The sequence below is a fragment of the Apodemus sylvaticus genome, chromosome 17 (genome assembly GCF_947179515.1).
Source record: "Apodemus sylvaticus chromosome 17, mApoSyl1.1, whole genome shotgun sequence".
Classification (NCBI taxonomy): domain Eukaryota; kingdom Metazoa; phylum Chordata; class Mammalia; order Rodentia; family Muridae; genus Apodemus; species Apodemus sylvaticus.
In genome coordinates, this window is record NC_067488.1 from 72,345,000 (window position 1) to 72,364,070 (window position 19,071).

General features: G+C 54.3%; 1 protein-coding gene across 9 annotated transcripts in view; it reads left to right on the forward strand.

The window, feature by feature from the left end:
* The window catches only part of Hdac7 (histone deacetylase 7), a 52,595-nt gene that overhangs the window by 24,371 nt on the left and 9,153 nt on the right, over window positions 1–19,071 (forward strand). For 6 of the 9 annotated variants that reach the window (XM_052161540.1, XM_052161542.1, XM_052161539.1 and 3 more), the window contains 14 exons: window positions 9,612–9,802; window positions 9,887–9,977; window positions 10,276–10,387; window positions 11,207–11,322; window positions 11,715–11,840; window positions 12,159–12,250; window positions 12,443–12,553; window positions 12,686–12,866; window positions 13,053–13,249; window positions 13,450–13,644; window positions 14,389–14,590; window positions 17,437–17,570; window positions 17,704–17,824; window positions 18,121–18,170. In XM_052161540.1, the coding sequence (XP_052017500.1) occupies window positions 9,659–9,802; window positions 9,887–9,977; window positions 10,276–10,387; window positions 11,207–11,322; window positions 11,715–11,840; window positions 12,159–12,250; window positions 12,443–12,553; window positions 12,686–12,866; window positions 13,053–13,249; window positions 13,450–13,644; window positions 14,389–14,590; window positions 17,437–17,570; window positions 17,704–17,824; window positions 18,121–18,170 (1,872 nt within the window). In that variant the 5' untranslated portion in view covers window positions 9,612–9,658. Of the gene's footprint in view, window positions 1–9,611; window positions 9,803–9,886; window positions 9,978–10,275; window positions 10,388–11,206; window positions 11,323–11,714; window positions 11,841–12,158; window positions 12,251–12,442; window positions 12,554–12,685; window positions 12,867–13,052; window positions 13,250–13,449; window positions 13,645–14,388; window positions 14,591–17,436; window positions 17,571–17,703; window positions 17,825–18,120; window positions 18,171–19,071 lie in introns of those variants that run through there. The other 3 variants (XM_052161538.1, XM_052161545.1, XM_052161546.1) reach the window with 3 other exon arrangements.

Sequence of the window (19,071 nt, forward strand, 5' to 3'; positions counted from 1 at the left end):
TGTTGGGTGTAGTAGCAGGTGAAAGGCATTTGGAGCAACTGGTCCCAGCACACAACAGTTTGGGTGAAAGGGTCATTGTGGCTGGGCAGTGGTGGTACACGCCTTTAATCCCAGCACTTGGGAGGCAGAGGCAGGCGGATTTTTGAGTTTGAGGCCAGCCTGGTCTACAGAGTGAGTTCCAGGACAGCCAGGGCTACACAGAGAAACCCTGTCTTGGAAAAGAAGAAAGAAAGAAAGGAAGGAAGGAAGGAAGGAAGGAAGGAAGGAAGGAAGGAAGGAAGGAAGGAAGGAAGGAAAGAAGGAAAGAAAGAAAGAAAGGGTCATTGTTGCAGCCATTGTTGTTGAGCAGGGCAGGAAGTGACGTCGCTGGGGATACAGATACACAGGACAAATGCCTGGGTTTGGAGAGGGAGGGTACTAAGACCAGATGCCCGTTCACCTGCTTAGACTCCTGCTGGTGATGAGCTGCACCCCCAACACACCGCCCTCTGCCATGACAGCGCTGGCCTGAGCCATCTCTGAGGCTCCAGGATTGCAGATGTTGTCCGGCCTCTGTGATATGGCTTGCCCCATCCGACCTAGCCACAGTCCTTAACACCGTGGCCCCTCACTCCCCTCCTAGGCTTCATGTGGGAGGCCGCTGTCTGTCCCCTGGGCCATGCATAAATCTGAGCAAGAAGCAGTTCAAAGCTAAGGAAGACATGAAGCTGTGGAAGAGGGGGAGACCAGAAACCGTGAAAAAGGTCGGATTCAAGGAAAATTTTAGGGAGTCTGCGCTCAATGAGAAACTTACATTCTGTCTTATGTTTTTAGGTTCTTTTGAAATTTTCAAAAAAGTTGTATTTATTTTATTTTATGTATGGGTATTGTGCCTGCATGCATGTGCACATCCCCTGGAACTAGAGTTACAGACAGTCATGAGCTGCCTTGTGGGTGCTGGGAACTGAACCCAGTTCTCTAGACAGCAGCCAGTGCTCCCAACTGCTGAGCCATCTATCCGGCCCCCACTGACTTTTTATTAACCATAAATATGTATACTTAATAATTTTTTAGATTATAATATGAAGTAGTACATTTTTAAAAAATTGTATGTGCATGCAGGTACATAGGTTCATGTGTATAGATCCATGTGTGTATACACATGTAGGAATTATGTATTCATGCGTGTGTACACATGTGGGTATGTGTGTTCATGTGTATGTATGTATGTGGGTGTGTGAGTGTGTTCATGTTGGGGGGGTGCACGTGTGTGTAGAGGCCAGAGGCCAGCCTGGGGTTTCATTTCTCAAAAGATATCCATTTCATTGTTTTGAGTCAGGGTCCCCCTAGTGCTGAATTCTAAATTCATGCCATTCTACCCAGCTGGCTGTTATATTTTATTTTATGAATATAAGTATATTTTATTCATAAGGTAAAATATGTATTTTGAATTTTTTATTTGAAAAATAAAATGTATGAATGTGTGGCTTGCACGTAAGTCTGTTACCATGTGTGTACAGTGCCTCCAGAGGTCAGAGGTAAGGGTGTCCTGTCCCCCTAAAAACAGTTACAGACAGTTGTGAGCCACCGTGTGGGTGCTGAGACTCGAACTCGGGCCCCCTGGAGGAGCAGCCAGCACTCTTAGCCATGCAGCTGTCTCTCCAGCCCCTTTACCCAGCTTTTTAAACGGATGCTGGAGATTCATGGAGTGAGCTTACACCACAAACACTTCCCCAACTGCGCCATCGCCCTAGCGCCTAAGAAACACTGGAAAGCCAGCCACACTTTACTCCTAGAAGTGTGTTACTTAGTTTGAGGCTAGTGAGGGCCACATGGTGAGTTCCAGGGCATCCGGGGTTACATTCAGCGGCATATTAAAAAAACAAAAACAAAAACAACAACAACAACAAAACCTGTCCTAAACAAAACAACAGCAAGCAAACAAAACAAAAACAAACAAACAAAAACAGAATTAACTAAAGATGGATGTGTGTCTTGTGTTCCACATACCACATCACTCAGTTACTGGAAGCAAGTGGATTGCAAACTGGAGGTCAGCCTGAGCTATACATTGAGACCCTGCCTTCATATTTAAAATTTTGGGCTGCATTTCATGTTTCTTTACCTGCTTGCTTGCTTGCTTGCTTGATTGTTTTTGAAAGAGAGGGTCTTACTGTGTAGTACAGTCAAACCTCAAAGGATCGATTCCCCTGCCTCAGCCTGGGATTACAGGTGAGGGCTGTTTGAAAGCAGGAAACAGGTCATTATCTGCCGGCCTCCTCAGCCCTCACCCCCGCTGGTGGCCTCTGGAGGGGTCAGCACCTGCATTTCGCCCCGGGGTCAGCACCTGCATTCGGAGTCACCTCTCACGCTGGTCTGCCTAGGCTCCCGCTGGGTAGGAGCTAGCACCCCCAACACACCTCCCTCCGCCATGACAGCACTGGCCTGAGTGCTCAGTCTCTTGATGCTCCAGCGTCTCCTAGTGTCCTAGGTTCAGTCAGAAGAGCCCTCTCTCCATGGCTCTTGCAGGCCATGACAAACGCGACATTTCTTCTTCTCCTTGTTTATTCTTGGACTCTCCTGAGGCCCTCTCGCCTCCTCTGCCAGTCTCCACAAGGAACCAGGCTGTGCTCTTCCTGCATCATGGCTAGAGACTGAGGTGGAGTGTGGGGGGCTTGTCTGGAACCCAGGACTCTGGCGTCCTGCCCCCAGCTGCTTCCCCCTCGCAGCTGAGGCCTGGCCTTCCTGGAGCTTCCCTTCTCATAATATCCAGAACTAGGGAGCTGGGAGTAACCTGGGGCTCAGGCTTCTTGTCACCTTGTGGGCCAGATTGAGACCTCGATGCAAGGCCCAGACGCCCAGCTTGTACTGGGGCCTCAGGGTGGAGCTGTGTGGTGTTGACTCTAGTCTGGGGATTACTGAGGGCTGAGATGTCCCCACAAGGGCAGGATATCTGGGGCTCTCTGTTCTGGGTGAGCCCGGTGCTCAGGTTCAGGAAGGAAACTTCCTGAAGGTACCATCCAGGTTCCCCACACTGAGTGACCTGTTTAGGCCTGATTGCAGTTGCTTCCCAAAGAGGTGGAAGTGAGGGGTAGCCAGGCTCCCAAGGAGAGCCCCAAACCTAGCCAAGTGCAGTGTAAAGGGTCAGGCCCTGGACGGTGGCCCTGTGGTCCTGCAGGTCAGTTCTCTCCTCCTTCTTCTTCATGTGATTTGACCCTAGATGAATGACAGCTAGCTCCTGAGAAAGGCATCAAGGGATTGAGAATGGAGAGTCCCCAATTTCAGGATGGTACTGAGGGGCAGAAGATCCCCCTTTTCTCTTCAGCTCAGCCTCATCAAGGTACCGGAAGATGCCTTTCCTCTTCACATAGAGAAGTAGGCCCAGTGTTTGAACTCCATGGCACTTAGCAGAGAGCTAGGGGGCAAAGAGGCCCTTTCTAGAAAGTACTTTTGGATTCAGCCTCTTGGCCAGTATGCGTGCACACCCATCCACGTGTCTCTTCTGGACGGAGTTTTTGTCATAGGTCACAGCCACAAACTATCCCTTCTAGTCGTCATAACAAACCACAAGCCCCGAGGTTATTAATTTCTCTCCCATCCACGTAGTGCACAGCGCCCAGATCTGTGGTTAGCAGGGGTGTGAGGCAGGGCAGGTCTTACCATGAAGGGGAAGTGCAAGTCCCAGGATGTAGGACTCTGGGCCTGGCAGAGTATTCAAGTTTGTTTTCTGTTGCTGTGATAAACACCATGATCAAAAATAAAAGCAACTTGGGGGAGGGAAGGGTTTGTTTGGCTGAGGGTTCCATGTCACAGTGCATCTGTCATTGAGGGAAGCTGGTTCAAGCAGGAACCAGGAGGCAGGAACTGAAGAGAGACCGCAGAGGAATGCTGCTTGCTCTCTCCTACTTAACCAGCCTGTTTTTACAACCCAGCACCTAGGGGTGGCGCTGTTCTCTAACAATTAGCAACTAAAAAAACCCAACAATAAATGCCTCACAGAGATGTCTACCTGCTAGTCTGATAAAGGCGATTCTTTGATCGAGGTCCCTTCTTCTTCCCAGGTATGTCAAGATGACAACCAAGATTAAATGTTATTATACAGGAGCTGGACTGTGGCACATGCCTTTAATCCCAGTGCTCGGGAAGCAGAAAGAAATGGGTCTCTGTGAGTTTGAGGCCAGCCTGGCCTAGTTCTGGGACAGCCAGAGTTACATAAACCCTGTCTCCAAAATAAAAAAAGTCAATGTAGAAACCTCTCCAGACCAGGGCCCAGAGAAGAAAGGGGGTCCGAAGATGCCCAGAATGCCGATTATTTCTGGGGAGAGGAAGCTGCTTTTGGCATAGGTGTTCCCTGAGGATCAGAAACCTTGAGAAATATTTGTGTCGTAGGCAGGAAGTCGTGAGAGCATCATTGTGTGTGATTCATTAGTTCCCAAAAGGGCCTAAGGAGGTGCTCCTGCAGATAATAATGGCGGATAAACTACGCTACCATCGATACATGCTGAGGTGTGGGCTCCTGTGAGTAAGTGAGGGGTGAAGAGAGTTGGTCAGGATGAGCCCCTCGCTGATACGGGCTTGGGCGGACTTGCAGAGGTGAGTGGGAAGGGCAGCATGTCGGCCCAGAACTGTGTACTGAGGCACGGTGCGAACTTATGATGGGCCGCTGGCTTATGTCTCTTCTGCCTGGAGCTGCCCACTGCAATGCCCACTGCAAGTCCAGGAAGCAGCTCCCTTCAGAAAGTAGCCTTCCCGTCTGAGGAGCAGAGTCACTTAAATGCTGCCTATGGGAAGTTCCCAGACCTCTCTCTCTCTCTCTCTCTCTCTCTCTCTCTCTCTCTCTTTCTTTCTTTGTTTGTTTTGGAGACAGTGTTTCTCTGTGTAGCCCTGGCTGTCCTGGAACTCACTCTGTAGACCAGGCTGGCCTTGAACTCAGAAATCCTCCTGCCTCTGCCTCCCAAATGCTGGAATTAAAGGTGTGTGCCACCACAGCCCGATTCCTCGATCTTTCTGAGAGGGCCTTCAGTCCTTTGGCCCTGAGCTGGGATGGCGGGAGGGTGTGTTCATTGTGGACAGTGGTGTGAGAACTCACATCTACTGCCTCTCCCAGCCCGCCTTGGTCTTTGTGTTGCCAACCAGCCTAAGGTTCTGTTGTAGTTTCGTGGATTCTGGGTGGGCTTAGGGGCCTGGGAAAAGAAAGAAATCCTTTCATTTCCAAAGAAAGTATTTCTAGCTGAGGTCATCTCAGAAAGAGGCCTGAGATTTAGTGGGTCTCTTTTCTTGGACAATCAAGGTGGGAGACACAGAATGGGCAGCTAGGGGAGAGGGCCGTACCCTGGGATCCTTGGGGTGTGTATCTCCAGCATTTTACAGCTCCTAACAGGTCTCTCCTGACCTGAAGCCACAGCCCAGCCTCTTCCCGCTGCCAGGGCCATTCCTGTTCCCTGATGACGTTCCCTGAATGTTTCTCCAGGCCTGCTCTCCCCAGCTCTCTCCTGACCTCTCCAGCCCCACGCTCCCGCTTCTGGCCCCACTGCACCTCCCAACCTGCCTTTTCCCCTCAGGCTGCTGGGAGCATGCTTTGGCTGCCCAGGGAAGATGGTATCTTCCACATCAGGGAGGGCTGAGGGCACTGCTGGGTGAGCTCGGGTCTCCTGAAGTTCTCCTTGAGTCACTCAGTAGCTGGCTGCAAAAAAGGAGCCTGGAGCGGCAGGGAGCCTGCCTCCCTCCGCAGGCAGCAGCCCTCCTCCCTCGTCCCACAGACACCTTCACCTCTCTTTCTTCAGATGGGACCCAGGTAAGCCTGGGTGCCTGCCTGCTGCCCCAGTCTCCCCGGCACAGGTATAGGTCAGGGCTGGGAGACAGTGGTTGATGGAGGGGGAGGGGGAGGGGAGGACGAGGGTGGCAGACAGGCTAGGAAAGGTGAGCCAGAGGGTTTGACAAGCGGGGATTTAGCTGGCCAGAGAGTTGGGTGCTGAAGGTTCCAGGGAAGGGACAAAGTTAGGTCTCCAGAAGGGTAAAAAACGGGAGAGGCATCTTTGGGTCCAGGCTAGGGAAGCACAGCGGCAAAGGGAAAGCTAGCCGCCATCTATTGTTTGTGCGCAGACACCCAACCCCAGTTAGGTCCCGCCCCAGTCGGGCCCCGCCCCAGTCGGGCCCCGCCCCAGTCAGCCCCGCCTAGTTAGACCCCGCCTCCCGTTCCCCAACCCCCCACCGCCCCAGTCAGGCAGTGGGTGAGCCCTGTTCCTATTTTCCTTCCTTCCTTTCTTCCTTACTTTCTTCCTTCCCTTCCTTCCTTCCTTCCTTCCTTCCTTCCTTCCTTCCTTCCTTCCTTCCTTTCTTTCTTTCTTTCTTTCTTTCTTTCTTTCTTTCTTTCTTTCTTTCTTTCTTTCTTCCTTCCTTCCTTCCTTCCTCTCTCTCTCTCTCCCTCCCTCCCTCCCTCCCTCCCCCCCCTCTCTCTCTCTCTTTCTTTCTTTCTTTCTTTCTTTCTTTCTTTCTTTCTTTCTTTCTTTCTTTCTTTCTTTCTTTCTTTCTTTCTTTTTTGGTTTTTTGGATTTTGGGTTTTTCGAGACAGGGTGTCTCTGTGTAGCTCTGGCTGTCCTGGAGCTCACTCTGTGACCAGGCTGGCCTCAAACTCAGAAATCTGCCTGCCTCTGCCTCCCAGAGTGCTGGGATTACAGGCGTGCGTCACCACCGCCCCGGCTTCTTCCTCTTCTTTTTTTTAAAGGTTCATTTATTTATTATATGTGAGTACGCTGTCACTGTCTTCAGACACTCCAGGAGAAGATGTCGGATCTCATCACCGATGGTTGTGAGCCACCATGTGGTTGCTGGGATTTGAACTCAGGACCTTGGGACAGTGCTCTTAACTGCTGAGCCATCTCTCCAGCCCCCTGTTCCTGTTTTCAAGTCAACCTCATATGGGCCCTGCAGGGAGGACAGATGTCTCTTATTGGAGAGCCGACTTTGTCCCCGGTCCTCCCTGCTGGCCTGGGCCTTCCACTGCCACTCACTCTTCCCGAGAGACTGGACTGCAGTCCCATTGCCGCCCAGATTTAGAATGTGCCCATGGAGCTAGGTCTAGAATGGAGGTTGGAGGCATCCCTTTTCCTTACGTCCCAATGGATGACCCCCACTGAGGATCTACTGAGTACAGAGCGGTGATTCCACATAGCACAGAGTCCCAGAAGGCCAGAGGATCCTAACCTTAATTCAGTTGTCCCAAAGCTTGGGAAGACAGGACACACAGAAGAAGGGTGGGTGTGTGGCGGCGGCGGTGGCGGGGGTGGGGGGTGGGGAGTGGAAATGGTAGCAACGTGTGACCTCTGCTAAATGAAAGAAACCTGAGTTTATCCTTCCTACAGCTTGGAATCGTTAATGACCCTCAGCCCCCGCAAAGCTCTAGCCTAGGCTGCTGAGGAGAATTAGCACGATGCCCCCCGCGGCTCTGCCCACTGTCTGACTTAAGGCAGGGCACAACCTAAATCCTGGGTGATGAGCAGTGGCAAACCAGAGGCCTTTGGAGCTCATACCCGGCCTGGCACTGCCGTGGGGCTCTTGCGGTGCTGTGAGCAGCCAACGTGGAGTCCAGGAGGAAAGGGTGTTGCACGCTGGCCTGCGTCCAGCCAGGCTCTGAGCGGCAGATGGAGTGCAGGGGTGCAGACGCGGTGGTAGGAGACACTGTTGAGCCAAAGGCCAGGGGATAAAAGGCACTGCCGGGGTTGGTGGCTTTGTCCAGGTGGGGCAGACCAAGCTGAGGGTGGTGTTCATGGGGAAAGACCTAAAGGAAGCTTCTGCAGAGAACCTTCCCACTCCTAGACCCTGCCACGGGGCTGCCCGATGGGCACTTCCTCCCCAAGTGCATTCCCAAACAGGCATTGCGGAAGTTCTGGAGACAGTCCTCTGTTCCCAGCATCCCTTTGCTCTGGCGGTAGCCATGCTGAATGAACTAGGTGGCAGCTGTTAGGCGGCTGCTCCTAGTTTGGTGAGACTGAAACCACGGGCCTCAGGTGTGGGAAAACCACCTTGGGTTCTCCTAAGCCCTGTGTCATCAAGGGAGTGACCTCAGGGAGCCGGTGCACCAGAACGGGAAGGCTAAGGCCTCCCATGGGCCAAGAATATGTTGCCGATGGAGGCCTATACACAACCAGAATGATTTCTTGGGTAGCCACGTGAACCGAGCTGAGAGCAGCAAATGCAGGCATTGTCTACTGTGGGTGGCATCTGGATGCACAGACAGCCTCTCAGAGTGCGTAGTAACTGGAGGGCCACAGTAGGCCATGCTGGACACTTCTCTTACGCCCATCTCACAGTCATTGTTGGTGTGACACCCCTTCGTGACAACTTCCCACACGCTCTTTCCTTGCCCAGTGGGAACCCCTTCCAAAGGAGGTGATCTCCTGAGTGTTGCTGGGAAAATAGAGCATTGGTCTGGACAGGTCTCTCTGCCCCTGGCTGGGTGGCTGCAGGCCCACACCCTGGCCTTCACTTGCCTCCTCTGGGGTAACAGATAGCAATCATTAGCATCCTAGGCAGGTGGACCAGGAGCTGAGGGGTTTGTTGCAGGCACATATCACAACGGTTAAGGTTATAACTTCTATGGTCGCGTCAGACTGCAGGCTACATTTTCGGACTTTCTCATCAGTGGTTTGCTGGGGATCTTACTAATTCCTGTCAGTGCCAGACCCCTCGGATAGCTGTGGTGTTCTGTGTGTGGGATGCCTGAGGAAGGCCTCTGTGGGGAGGTTCCCCCTCCCTTGTAATCTCCATCCTTTCCCTTCAGTAGGACCGCCCCCTACCCTGAAGCAGCCCCGCCTCTCTGCATCTCCGCATCCCTGGCAGCTCAGCCTGGCCAGCTGGTTATGTTGGCACAGCCCCTGGTCTGCTGGTGAGCTATAAATAGCTCCCGCACCCACGGCCTTGGCAAGGTGCTCCTGGTGTGGGTGCAGAGGACACTGGAGAAGAGGCAGCTGAGCCTGCTGTCCTTGCCAGACCAGGCCCACAGCTGGCTGGAGTAGGCAGAACACACTCATGGGCCTGGTGAGCTGAGGAGGCTACCCTGACAACAGGGTTCAGTAGGCCCTAGGGGGCCAGCCAGGGCTGATGGTAGACTCTGGGCACGATGTCTGGATCCCGGGACCAGAATGACACAGAGGATGGGAGCGAGAGGGTGATAACCGAGGGTGTGTGAGACCCGTGAACTTGGGGCTGAGCGGAGTGGGCCTGTTTACCTGCCTGATGGCTCCGCTCTAAGCCAGGCTGGCCACATTCCTGGAAGGACGAGGGCAAGGAGGGAATAGAGCCTAGAACTGCATCACCATTTCATCAAATCTTGTAACCTTAGCCCGAAGCCAGTGTGGATAAGCATTCTAGAGGAAGACACCATGCTTCCAGTCAGACGCCTCAGTTCTAGCCATCAGCTAGAAGGGAGCGTGTCTGTAGTCTGTAGACCTCCTTTCACACAGACAGAATAGAGTCCAGTTCCTACCTGTAGCTCGCCAACGCCAACTGGCTTATGTGAGGAAGAGGCCCCGAGGGTATTTTGACTGATGTTGAATCAGCCCCAGAGGGTTCAGTAGCCTGTGACCAAGTTCCTCCAGACTAGTCTTCCACCTGACTCTGCTCTGTGTCCCCAGGCTACCCTGCCTTCCAGCCAGACACACCAGGCTCTCAGCCCCAGCCCATGGACCTGCGAGTGGGCCAGCGGCCCACAGTGGAGCCCCCACCAGAGCCTGCGCTGCTGACCCTGCAGCACCCGCAGCGCCTGCACCGCCATCTCTTCCTGGCAGGCTTGCAACAGCAACAGCGCTCAGCTGAGCCCATGAGGGTAAACACAGGAGTCCCCAGCCTCCCTAGACCTTAGCTCTGTCCTGTATCCCTGACCCCTCTGAGCTGTTGGCTCTGCACACAGCTCTCCATGGACCCACCAGTGCCGGAGCTGCAGGGGGGACAGCAGGAGCAAGAACTTCGGCAACTTCTCAATAAGGACAAGAGCAAGCGAAGTAAGGGTCGGGCTCCTCTCCCCCGTCCTGTGCCTGGGTGTCTGGGAGGGATGAGTGGGAAGGGCACCGTTTACTTGGATGCCCTCCGTTGGTTCTGCCTCTGAACAGAGGCAGGTGTGGGAGTGTCTAGAGGCCTTACAGGAGGGGTGGGGCTTCGGGTTTAGCTAGCTCTCTTGCCTGAGGAGTCCCTGAGATATCGGGTACTGAAAATGTGGCCTTGGTAGTTTGCAGAGAATGTACCCAAAAGGCTTCTTCCTATCCACCTGTCGCCAGCCTCCCCATTTCTCTGCCTTTACAGGTGCCGTAGCCAGCAGTGTGGTCAAGCAGAAGCTGGCTGAAGTGATCCTGAAGAAACAGCAGGCAGCCCTTGAGAGAACAGTCCATCCCAGCAGCCCCAGTATCCCCTACAGGTAGCTCGCTGTCCCCTGGGTCCTTTCTGTGCTCCCTCTTCTCTACATACTCACCTGTGAGTGTGCACCTGTGAGCATGCACCTGTTGGTGAGCACCTGTGGGTCTGCACCTGTGACTGTGCACCTGTGGGTATATACCTGTGGGTGTGCACCTGTGGGTATGCACCTGTGAGTGTGCACCTGTTGGTGTGCACCTGTGGATGTACACCTGTGACTGTGCACCTGTGGGTGTGCACCTGCGACTGTGCACCTGTGGGTATACACCTGTGGGTGTGCACCTGTGAGTGTGCACCTGTGGGTATACACCTGTGGGTGTGCACCTGTGAGTGTGCACCTGTGGGTGTGCACCTCTGGGTGTGCACCTGTGGGTATGCACATATGGGTATACACATGGCCCCTCCCCTCCCCCATCACCTGTTTCTTACTCTGTGCCTAAGTACAATCTCTCCAACCCCCCTCAACCCATATCTGCCCTCCTCCCCACTTCAGTTTTCTCCCACATCCCACCTGAGGCCCTTCACAAGCACAGAAATGCTGGTTCCTAGAAAGGGCTCCTAGCGTAGGAGACACTGAGTGTCCAGGGAGCCCTGAGCTCCAAGGCTTGGGATTTATACCTGGAGCCTGGCATCTGCACTAGTGTGGGTGACCGACTACTGCCACCTGGAGATGACTCCTGTCAGTGGCTCCACAGTGCCCAGACCTGCTGGTGGCTGCTTTCTGAGCAGGCATGCTTAGGACAGAAAGTGCCCATGCAGAGTGAGATTGCAGGGCCTTGGGGCATCCTGGGCTTCTGAAGTAGCCCTGACACTCACCCCGCAGAACTCTTGAGCCCTTGGACACAGAGGGTGCTGCCCGCTCCGTGCTTAGCAGCTTCCTGCCTCCGGTTCCCAGCCTGCCCCCGGAACCCCCGGAGCACTTCCCCCTGCGGAAAACAGGTGAGCTGGGCAGGAGAGACCTCGGAGGGGCTCAGATTGAACAAAGGGCCTCAGATTCGGGTCCGGAGTTTGGGGTTGAGGAGGGTTGGGGCAGTTAGCACACTGATTATCTCTTTTACACACACACACACACACACACACACACACACACACACACTGGCTCTGGCTCTGCCTTTTCTCTCTTTAGCCCATAGAGGAGGGGTGCTAAAGGGCACAGCAGAGACCTGGCATGGTAGTGCAGCACTCAGCAGGCAGAGGCAGGGGGAGCTCTGTGAGTTTGAGGCCAGCCTGGTCTACATTGTGAGACCTGTCCAGAGAGAAAGAGAGACAGAGACAGAGGGAAAAAAGTGGAGAAGGGTGGCTGGCCTTTTGTGACACTAGTTCCTCGGCAGTGTCTGAGCCCAACCTGAAGCTGCGCTACAAACCGAAAAAATCCCTGGAGAGGCGCAAGAATCCCCTGCTCAGGAAGGAGAGTGCCCCGCCCAGCCTTCGGAGGAGGCCTGCTGAGACGCTTGGAGGTAAGAGCCTAGCGAGCCCCACCCCCAGTGGCTATCCACCGTGTGGTCCCTTCTTTGGGCCACGTGGTTCCTCCCACGCGGGACTGCCGACTCCGTACCCGGTGCATCTCACACACCTGCCTGCGGGAGGGCGAGGGGAGGCTAAAACCTGACCTTGCAGAATCTCCTGAGCTGACACTTGCTGGGGAAATGGGAGCGGCTCGAAGGTACTGCGGGCCAGCCTTCTAGTCCTCCAGGAAGAAAGCAAAGATACATCGGAAGGGAAGTAGCCGTGACCCCTGACCCCCGACCACGCCTTCCCTTTTCCTCTGCTCTCAGATTCCTCCCCCAGTAGTAGCAGCACGCCTGCGTCTGGGTGCAGCTCCCCCAATGACAGCGAGCATGGCCCTAACCCTGCCCTCGGCTCGGAGGTAAGGCCTTGCTGGGCACTGGGTCTCCTGGGGCCGGTTCTGAGTCTCGGCCTTTTTCCAGCCAGTGGCCTGGCCTGGCCTGAGGCTTCAGGGTCTGGGTAGTCCCTGGCAGGGCCTCTTGGGTGTTCTGGGGACGGCATACCAGGGGTAGAGTTCCAGGACTGGTGACCGTCACCCTGCTCCCCACGGCAGGCGCTTTTGGGCCAGCGGCTGCGGCTGCAGGAGAGTTCTCTGGCCCCGTTCGCTTTGCCGACAGTGTCCTTGCTGCCCGCAATCACACTGGGGCTGCCTGCCCCTGCCAGGGTGAGTGGCTGGGGCACCCTGCCCCCACTCCGTGCCTCCCCAGCCTCTTTCCTGCCTGTGTCCTGTTCCCTTACCTTCCTTCATCTTTCTCTCCCAGAATCCTCTCCAACTCTGACTTTACCTTTCTTTCAGGCTGATGGTGACCGCAGGACCCATTCAACTTTGGGCCCTCGGGGTCCTGTCTTGGGGAACCCCCATGCCCCCCTCTTCCTGCACCACGGTCTGGAGCCAGAGGCTGGGGGCACCTTACCCTCTCGCCTGCAGCCCATTCTCCTGCTGGACCCCTCAGCCTCTCACGCCCCGCTGTGGACTGGTGAGCCTTGCTGCCTCTCCCAGAATGGGCAGGATTTGTGCGCCCTCACAAGGGGCCAAGCTCTGGGAAGAGCCCACCTTCCAACCCGTCGCTGTCTCTGTCTCCTTGCCAAGCCTGCCTCCACTCGCCCCGTCTCCTTCCGGGGCTCCCCGGGTTCCTTCCTTACATCCATCTCATTCTTTCCAGTGCCCGGGCTCGGGCCCCTGCCCTTCCACTTTGCCCAGCCCTTACTGAGCACCGAGCGGCTCTCTGGGTCAGGGCTCCATCGGCCGCTTAACCGGACCCGTTCAGAGCCCCTGCCCCCCAGCGCCACTGCCTCCCCCCTTCTGGGCCCCCTGCAGCCCCGCCAGGATCGGCTCAAACCTCATGTCCAGCTGATCAAGGTGAGGGGGACCGGCCAGGGGAGGTGCTAAGGGCTTGCCTGACTGAGCCCCTGTGGACTGAAAGAAGCTAACTTAGGCGGAAGAAAGGGTGGAAGGCTAGAGAAATGGCTGCGGGAGGCTGACTTAGCAAAATGAATGAATGTAGCCGCAGCCAACCCTCCACGCCGCCCGCCCGCCCTCCTCTCTGTCCCACTTCACAGCCAGTCATCTCCCCTCCCCAGAGGCCTGCCAAGCCCAGCGAGAAGCCCCGGCTGCGCCAGATACCCTCTGCTGAGGACCTAGAGACGGATGGTGGGGGAGTGGGACCTGTGGCGAATGATGGCCTGGAACATAGGGAGTCAGGCCGTGGGCATCCTGAGGGCAGAAGCCCCGTTTCTCTGCAGCACCACCAACAGGTATGGCTGTGCCTAAGGACCCTGAAGAAAGTTCAGTCAGAAGGCTTGGGGCTTGACATAGGATGGGGAAGGGAAGGAGATAGGAAATCAAGACCCACACCAAGGTGCTGATGTGAATGTGCGCACACGCGTGCGCGTGTCTATGCATATATCCCAGCAGCCTGCCTTCTCAAGTAGACCCTGTACCTGCTTCTTGGCCCTTCACAGAACCACACCTATCCCATCTTCACACTTCTCTCCGAAGCTGGCTCTCTTGTACCCAAAGGTAGCAGGGGCAAGATGAGGGAGGGCAGCAGGTCCCTGGCTTGAGATTAATAGATGGGGGTCAAGGCAGTTCATTAGTCCCTTTTACAAGGACAGCAAACCTTTTTCGTGAAGACTTGCCTAGTCATGTCAGGGCGACTTGGTTCCCCTCTGCAAAGACCCTGTCTCCAGAGCTAGAGCCTTAGGGCTCTATGAATTGGAAACTGGGATTCCACCAGCAGAGGTACTTGGTAGTGACCGACAGCATGCATTTAGTGTCTCAGGCAGTCGCTTGTGGCTAGTAGCATCTGGTGAGAGGTGATCTCAGACAGTAGACTCAGGGCCCAAGGAGTTCTTGTGAAATCAGAATATCCGTCTGGGTACAAGGCTTAAAAGGTCAAAGAGCTCTCATCTGGAATTTCTTCGGAGGGTCCCTCCACCTTGGGTAAGAACAGGTGGTCAAGTCTGAGAAACTGGAGCCTGTGGCCATGTTTCCCTCAGGTGCCACTCTGGGAGCAGCAGCATCTAGCCGGGCGGCTCCCTCAGGGAAGCCCTGGGGACTCTGTGCTGATACCTCTGGCCCAGGTTGGACACCGGCCACTGTCCAGAACCCAGTCTTCCCCAGCGGCACCTGTCTCCCTGCTGAGCCCAGAGCCCACCTGTCAGACCCAAGTCCTCAACAGCTCAGAGACACCTGCCACAGGTAAGACCTTTCAGGATCGTTCCAGAGCGTCCTCCATCTTGTTTGAGCCCCCTGGTGTCCATGCAGCCTGCAGACTTACCAGGACTTAGGGAACCTGAGTTGACAGTGACTAGCTTTTGGTTGAGGGAAAAAGCAGGCAGTCGGGGCCAGGACAGGAATTTGAGTCTCCTACTGTGACCAGCCGTTCAAAAACAAAAGCAAACTTGGAAACAAAAGCCAAGAATGTTACTTAGTATTGCTGTGCTTGTAAAAAGAGCTCGAAAATATTTCAAACATTGGAGAAATACAGGAAAATATAAGAATAAGAAAATCACCAAGCGTCTTCGTGCCCTAGACTCTGCTGTCCCTCATTCCAAGTTTCAGAGAGCCATCCTACCTACCTAACGCCACAAGCATGAAGCTAGATTTTGCACCCTACTTGATTGATTTAAAAAAAAAAATTTTTTTTAATAGTGTCAGGAATTGGACTTAGAATCCTGCTTATGCCAGACAGCCTGCTACTACCAGTGCTGCACTCTGGCTTATCTGATCAGACAGCATGCTATTATAAAAACTCTTGAATCCTTAAAACTGAGAGTCTCATTTCCCCCCCCAGTTTAGCTTTTTGAGCCAGGCTGTCCCTCCCAGGCTGGCTTTGAACTTGTAGCTGTTTTTCTTTTAGATTCCCAGGTGCTAGAATTACAGGTATAAATCACCATGCCCAGATCAGTGTTAACTAATTCTTTTTTGTTGTTGTTAACTAATTCTTATTAGTTGGGTGTTTAAACATTTTTAGTTTTAATTTTCTTTCTCTTGTTTTTGTTGTTGTTGTTGAGTTTTTATTTTTTGTTTTGGTTTAACAAGACAGATCTTTTCTACGTAGTCCCGGCTGTCCTGGAACTCCCTCTATAGACCAGGCTTGGCTTCAGCCTCAGGAGTTCTGCCTGCCTCTGCTTCTGGAGCGCTGGATCCACGGCGGGCATCACCAGGCTTTAGCTTAATTTTCTTCATTTGTTTTTGAGATAGGCTCTCATTATAAAGCCCTGGCTGGCCTGGAAGTCACAGGCCTGAGTGATCCACCAGCCTCTGCCTCCCGAGTGCTGGGATCGAAGGTGTGTACCACCACACCTGGTCTTTAGGGCTTTACTTTGGTCTGGGAGTCTCTCTCCAGGGTCACTTTTTCCCCCTGAGACAGGGTTTCTCTGTGTAGCCCTTGGCTGTCCTGGAACTCACTCTGTAGACCAGGCTGGCCTTGAACTCAGAAATCCACCTGCCTCTGCCTCCCAAGTGTCCAGGGTCACTCTTAACGAGTAGCATTCCTGGGAAAAACAGTGAGCATTTTGAAAGTCCCTGATATCCTGAGATGCATAGACACAGACCCTTCCAGCAGCAATGTGTGTGTGTATAAGGTTGGCTTCTGGAGACTTCCCTTGGTGCAGACTGAAACACAGTTCCTGAGTACCCCAAGGGGTTGATTCTGGGACCTCAACACCATCTTGTAAACCTATTAAAACCACAGATGCTCAAAATTCTTCATGTAAAACAGCACAGTGCTTGCTTTAAAGTATACATATCTCTCCACATATTTACACCACGTTCGTTTTGCTCTTAATACCTAATACAATGTGGATGCTATGTAAATAGTTTTCATGCTATTAGCATATTGTTTACAAGGTAAAATAGTTTTCTGGCTGTTTTCCATGTGCAGTTGGGAGACTAACCATGCAGCCAGTGACTGACTATAGGGGGATTCCCTCTCCCAGTATTTTTTTTTTTTAAGGTTTTCTTACCTGGAATTGTTTTTCCTCTCCGTGTTGGGAGGCCCTGACTTTGTGACACCCAGAGGGAGATGTGTAGTAATAAATATTTAAATTCCCAGCACGGGGAGAGTGGTGGTTTCTACTACCCACATTTGACTATTTATGTTCCCAGATGAAAGACACACATACAGCCTTTATATCAGCCTTTATATTTTAATGTCTTAGTCAGCACAATAGCCGTGCAACTGCCTAGCCTCCATGCTGTTAGAATCCATTTTCCTACCGCTAAGTCCGAATTACTACTTAACTAATTTCTGTGTTCCATCTTGGTTGCTCTTATTGGGCAGCCCTCTGGGACAGGGTCTCTTGGCCCTTAGCCCTTCGCGAATCTTCATCTCTTCCCTCCTCCTCCCTCTTCCTTCTTCCTCCCTCCTTCTCCCTCCTCCTCCCTCCTCCTCCCTCTCCCTCCCTCCTCTTCCTCCCTCCTCCTCCCTCTCCCACCTCCTTCTCCTCCCTCCTCCTCTAACTTCCCTTCCATGGCAGTTTCTTTGTCCCTCTTTCCTAGTGATCTCTTCACTCCAAACCCATGAAAACTCAACCCCACCTATGTCTCTTCTTCCGAGCTATTATTTACCAATCAGAATTAACTGGGGGCAGGGTCCCTCAGTGTCTTACATGTGGACTATCTTTAAGTCAAACAGTTTTAGGGGACCCAAATTATCATTCGAATACAAGCGGCCTTAAGCCAACCCACTACAGAGATGTCTTGTGTTAAGTGTCTCTGGGTTTAGGGCATGAACTCTCAAAGGCATAGGAGATGCATTGGCCTTGTTAGGAGTAAGAGTGCCCAGAAGGCCTTGCGCAGCAGTGCGGCGGGCACTGTCCTCGTGTGGATATCAGGTTGTCAGAAGCATTTAGGCATGTGCATAGAGAAACATAGCTCTCCACAGAAAGCTGGAAAGGGAATGCGGACGTGCGCATGCCTGGAAAGGACAGCAATGGATGTGCATGCCTGGCTCCCTGGCTCCCTGGCAGAGGGCGGGTCTCCATCTGTAGGCAGGGTGGAGGTCTCCCTGGCGTTCCAGCCCTGGCGTTTGCTTCTTGCAGGGCTGGTCTATGACTCGGTGATGCTGAAACACCAGTGTTCCTGTGGAGACAACAGCAAGCATCCTGAGCACGCAGGCCGCATCCAGAGCATCTGGTCCCGGCTGCAGGAACGGGGTCTCCGCAGCCAGTGTGAGGTAAGGAGGGGGGGGCTATGCAAAAGAAGGGGTGGCAGGCCTTCGAGCCAGCAAGTGATGGGAGAGTGGGTGGTCTGGGGGTGGCAGATGCGTGGGTGAGCGAGGCTTAGGAGCTCTGTGGGCCCTTCCTCAGTGTCTCCGAGGCCGGAAGGCTTCCCTAGAGGAGCTGCAGTCAGTCCACTCTGAAAGGCACGTGCTCCTCTACGGCACGAACCCACTCAGCCGCCTCAAACTGGATAACGGGAAGCTTACAGGTAGGGGAGGCATCTGGCCCTGAATCACCCCAAGCCTGCCCATCCCACCCCACGTTGTACGCTTGTCCCAGCTGAACCCCTCAGCTCCTGGATATTCCCATGCCAGGTTGCTGCTCTGGTGTCGTGTCTCCTCTCCCCCACCATCCATCCATCCGTAGTTACCCCCTCCCTCACCCCCATGCGCTGCCCGCCTCCACCTCCATATCTCCCTGTATTGCCTCTCCCCCCGCCCCCGTACCTACTTCTCTTAGGCCATCTGTGCCCCTTACTCACATGACCTGGATCTTCCCCCACAGGACTCCTGGCACAACGGACGTTTGTGATGCTACCCTGTGGCGGGGTTGGGGTAAGTATGCCTAGAGATCTCAAGTAGGCATTGCCAAGGGCTTTCAGCCTCCGTTCCGTTCTCTCGGCCCGCTTCCACCCCTCTGCCACCTGTGACTTGGGGTTCTGCCAGACTGGGCAGGGCCTTCCCCTTTACACTTTTCTAACCGGAAGCTCCTTGTGACAAGTGTATCCCGGCCCCGTGAATGTCCCACGTGAGTGCGGAGCCCGGTGCCTCGCGGTTAGAAGGTATTTGGCAGGTGTTCAGTGAGGCTCGAGGTAGGGCCACACGGGGGCTTGACACGCCCCTTTTTGTCAGATCCCAGTGGGCAAGCACTGGCCATTCCACGCTCCAGGAGCTGGCAGCTGTGCCTGCCCAGGAGCGGGCTCTCTCGGGAATCCGAGGCGAGCCCCCCCTGACCTCCAGACCTCGTGTGGGCCCCGCGTACCTCCCACGCACTCCGAGCTTTAGGACGTCCCTACCCAGGGCACAGCTTCCGCTCTGCTCGCCTCCTCCCCACCCGCCGGAGGGCTTTCTGGTGCCTTGGCCCGCTTCATGGTGCCCGGCAAGGGGTGTGGCAGTGAGGTGGAGGCTGAGTCCGGGAGGGCACGGGGGAGGGCTGACGGGGGGGGGGCTGTTGGGGAGCCAGCCAGCGCCCTGTTCACAACTCCCCATTTCTTGCCACTTTCTGGTTTTTCCAACTGTTGTTGCTTCTGTTTTCTCCTCCCTCCTCTCCCTTTCTGTCCTTCCTCTCTCTCTCTCTCTCCAGCCTCTTGCGACTCTTTCTGCCTTCCTCGCTCGCCTCTCTCGGTCCGCCTCGCCCTTCCCATCTCCCCATCATGCCCCCCGGCCCCTCCCTAGCCTTGAGGCCCAGGGACTGGGTTTGGGGGGCCTCCCAGCCTGGGCTAGGGGCCCCGAGTGG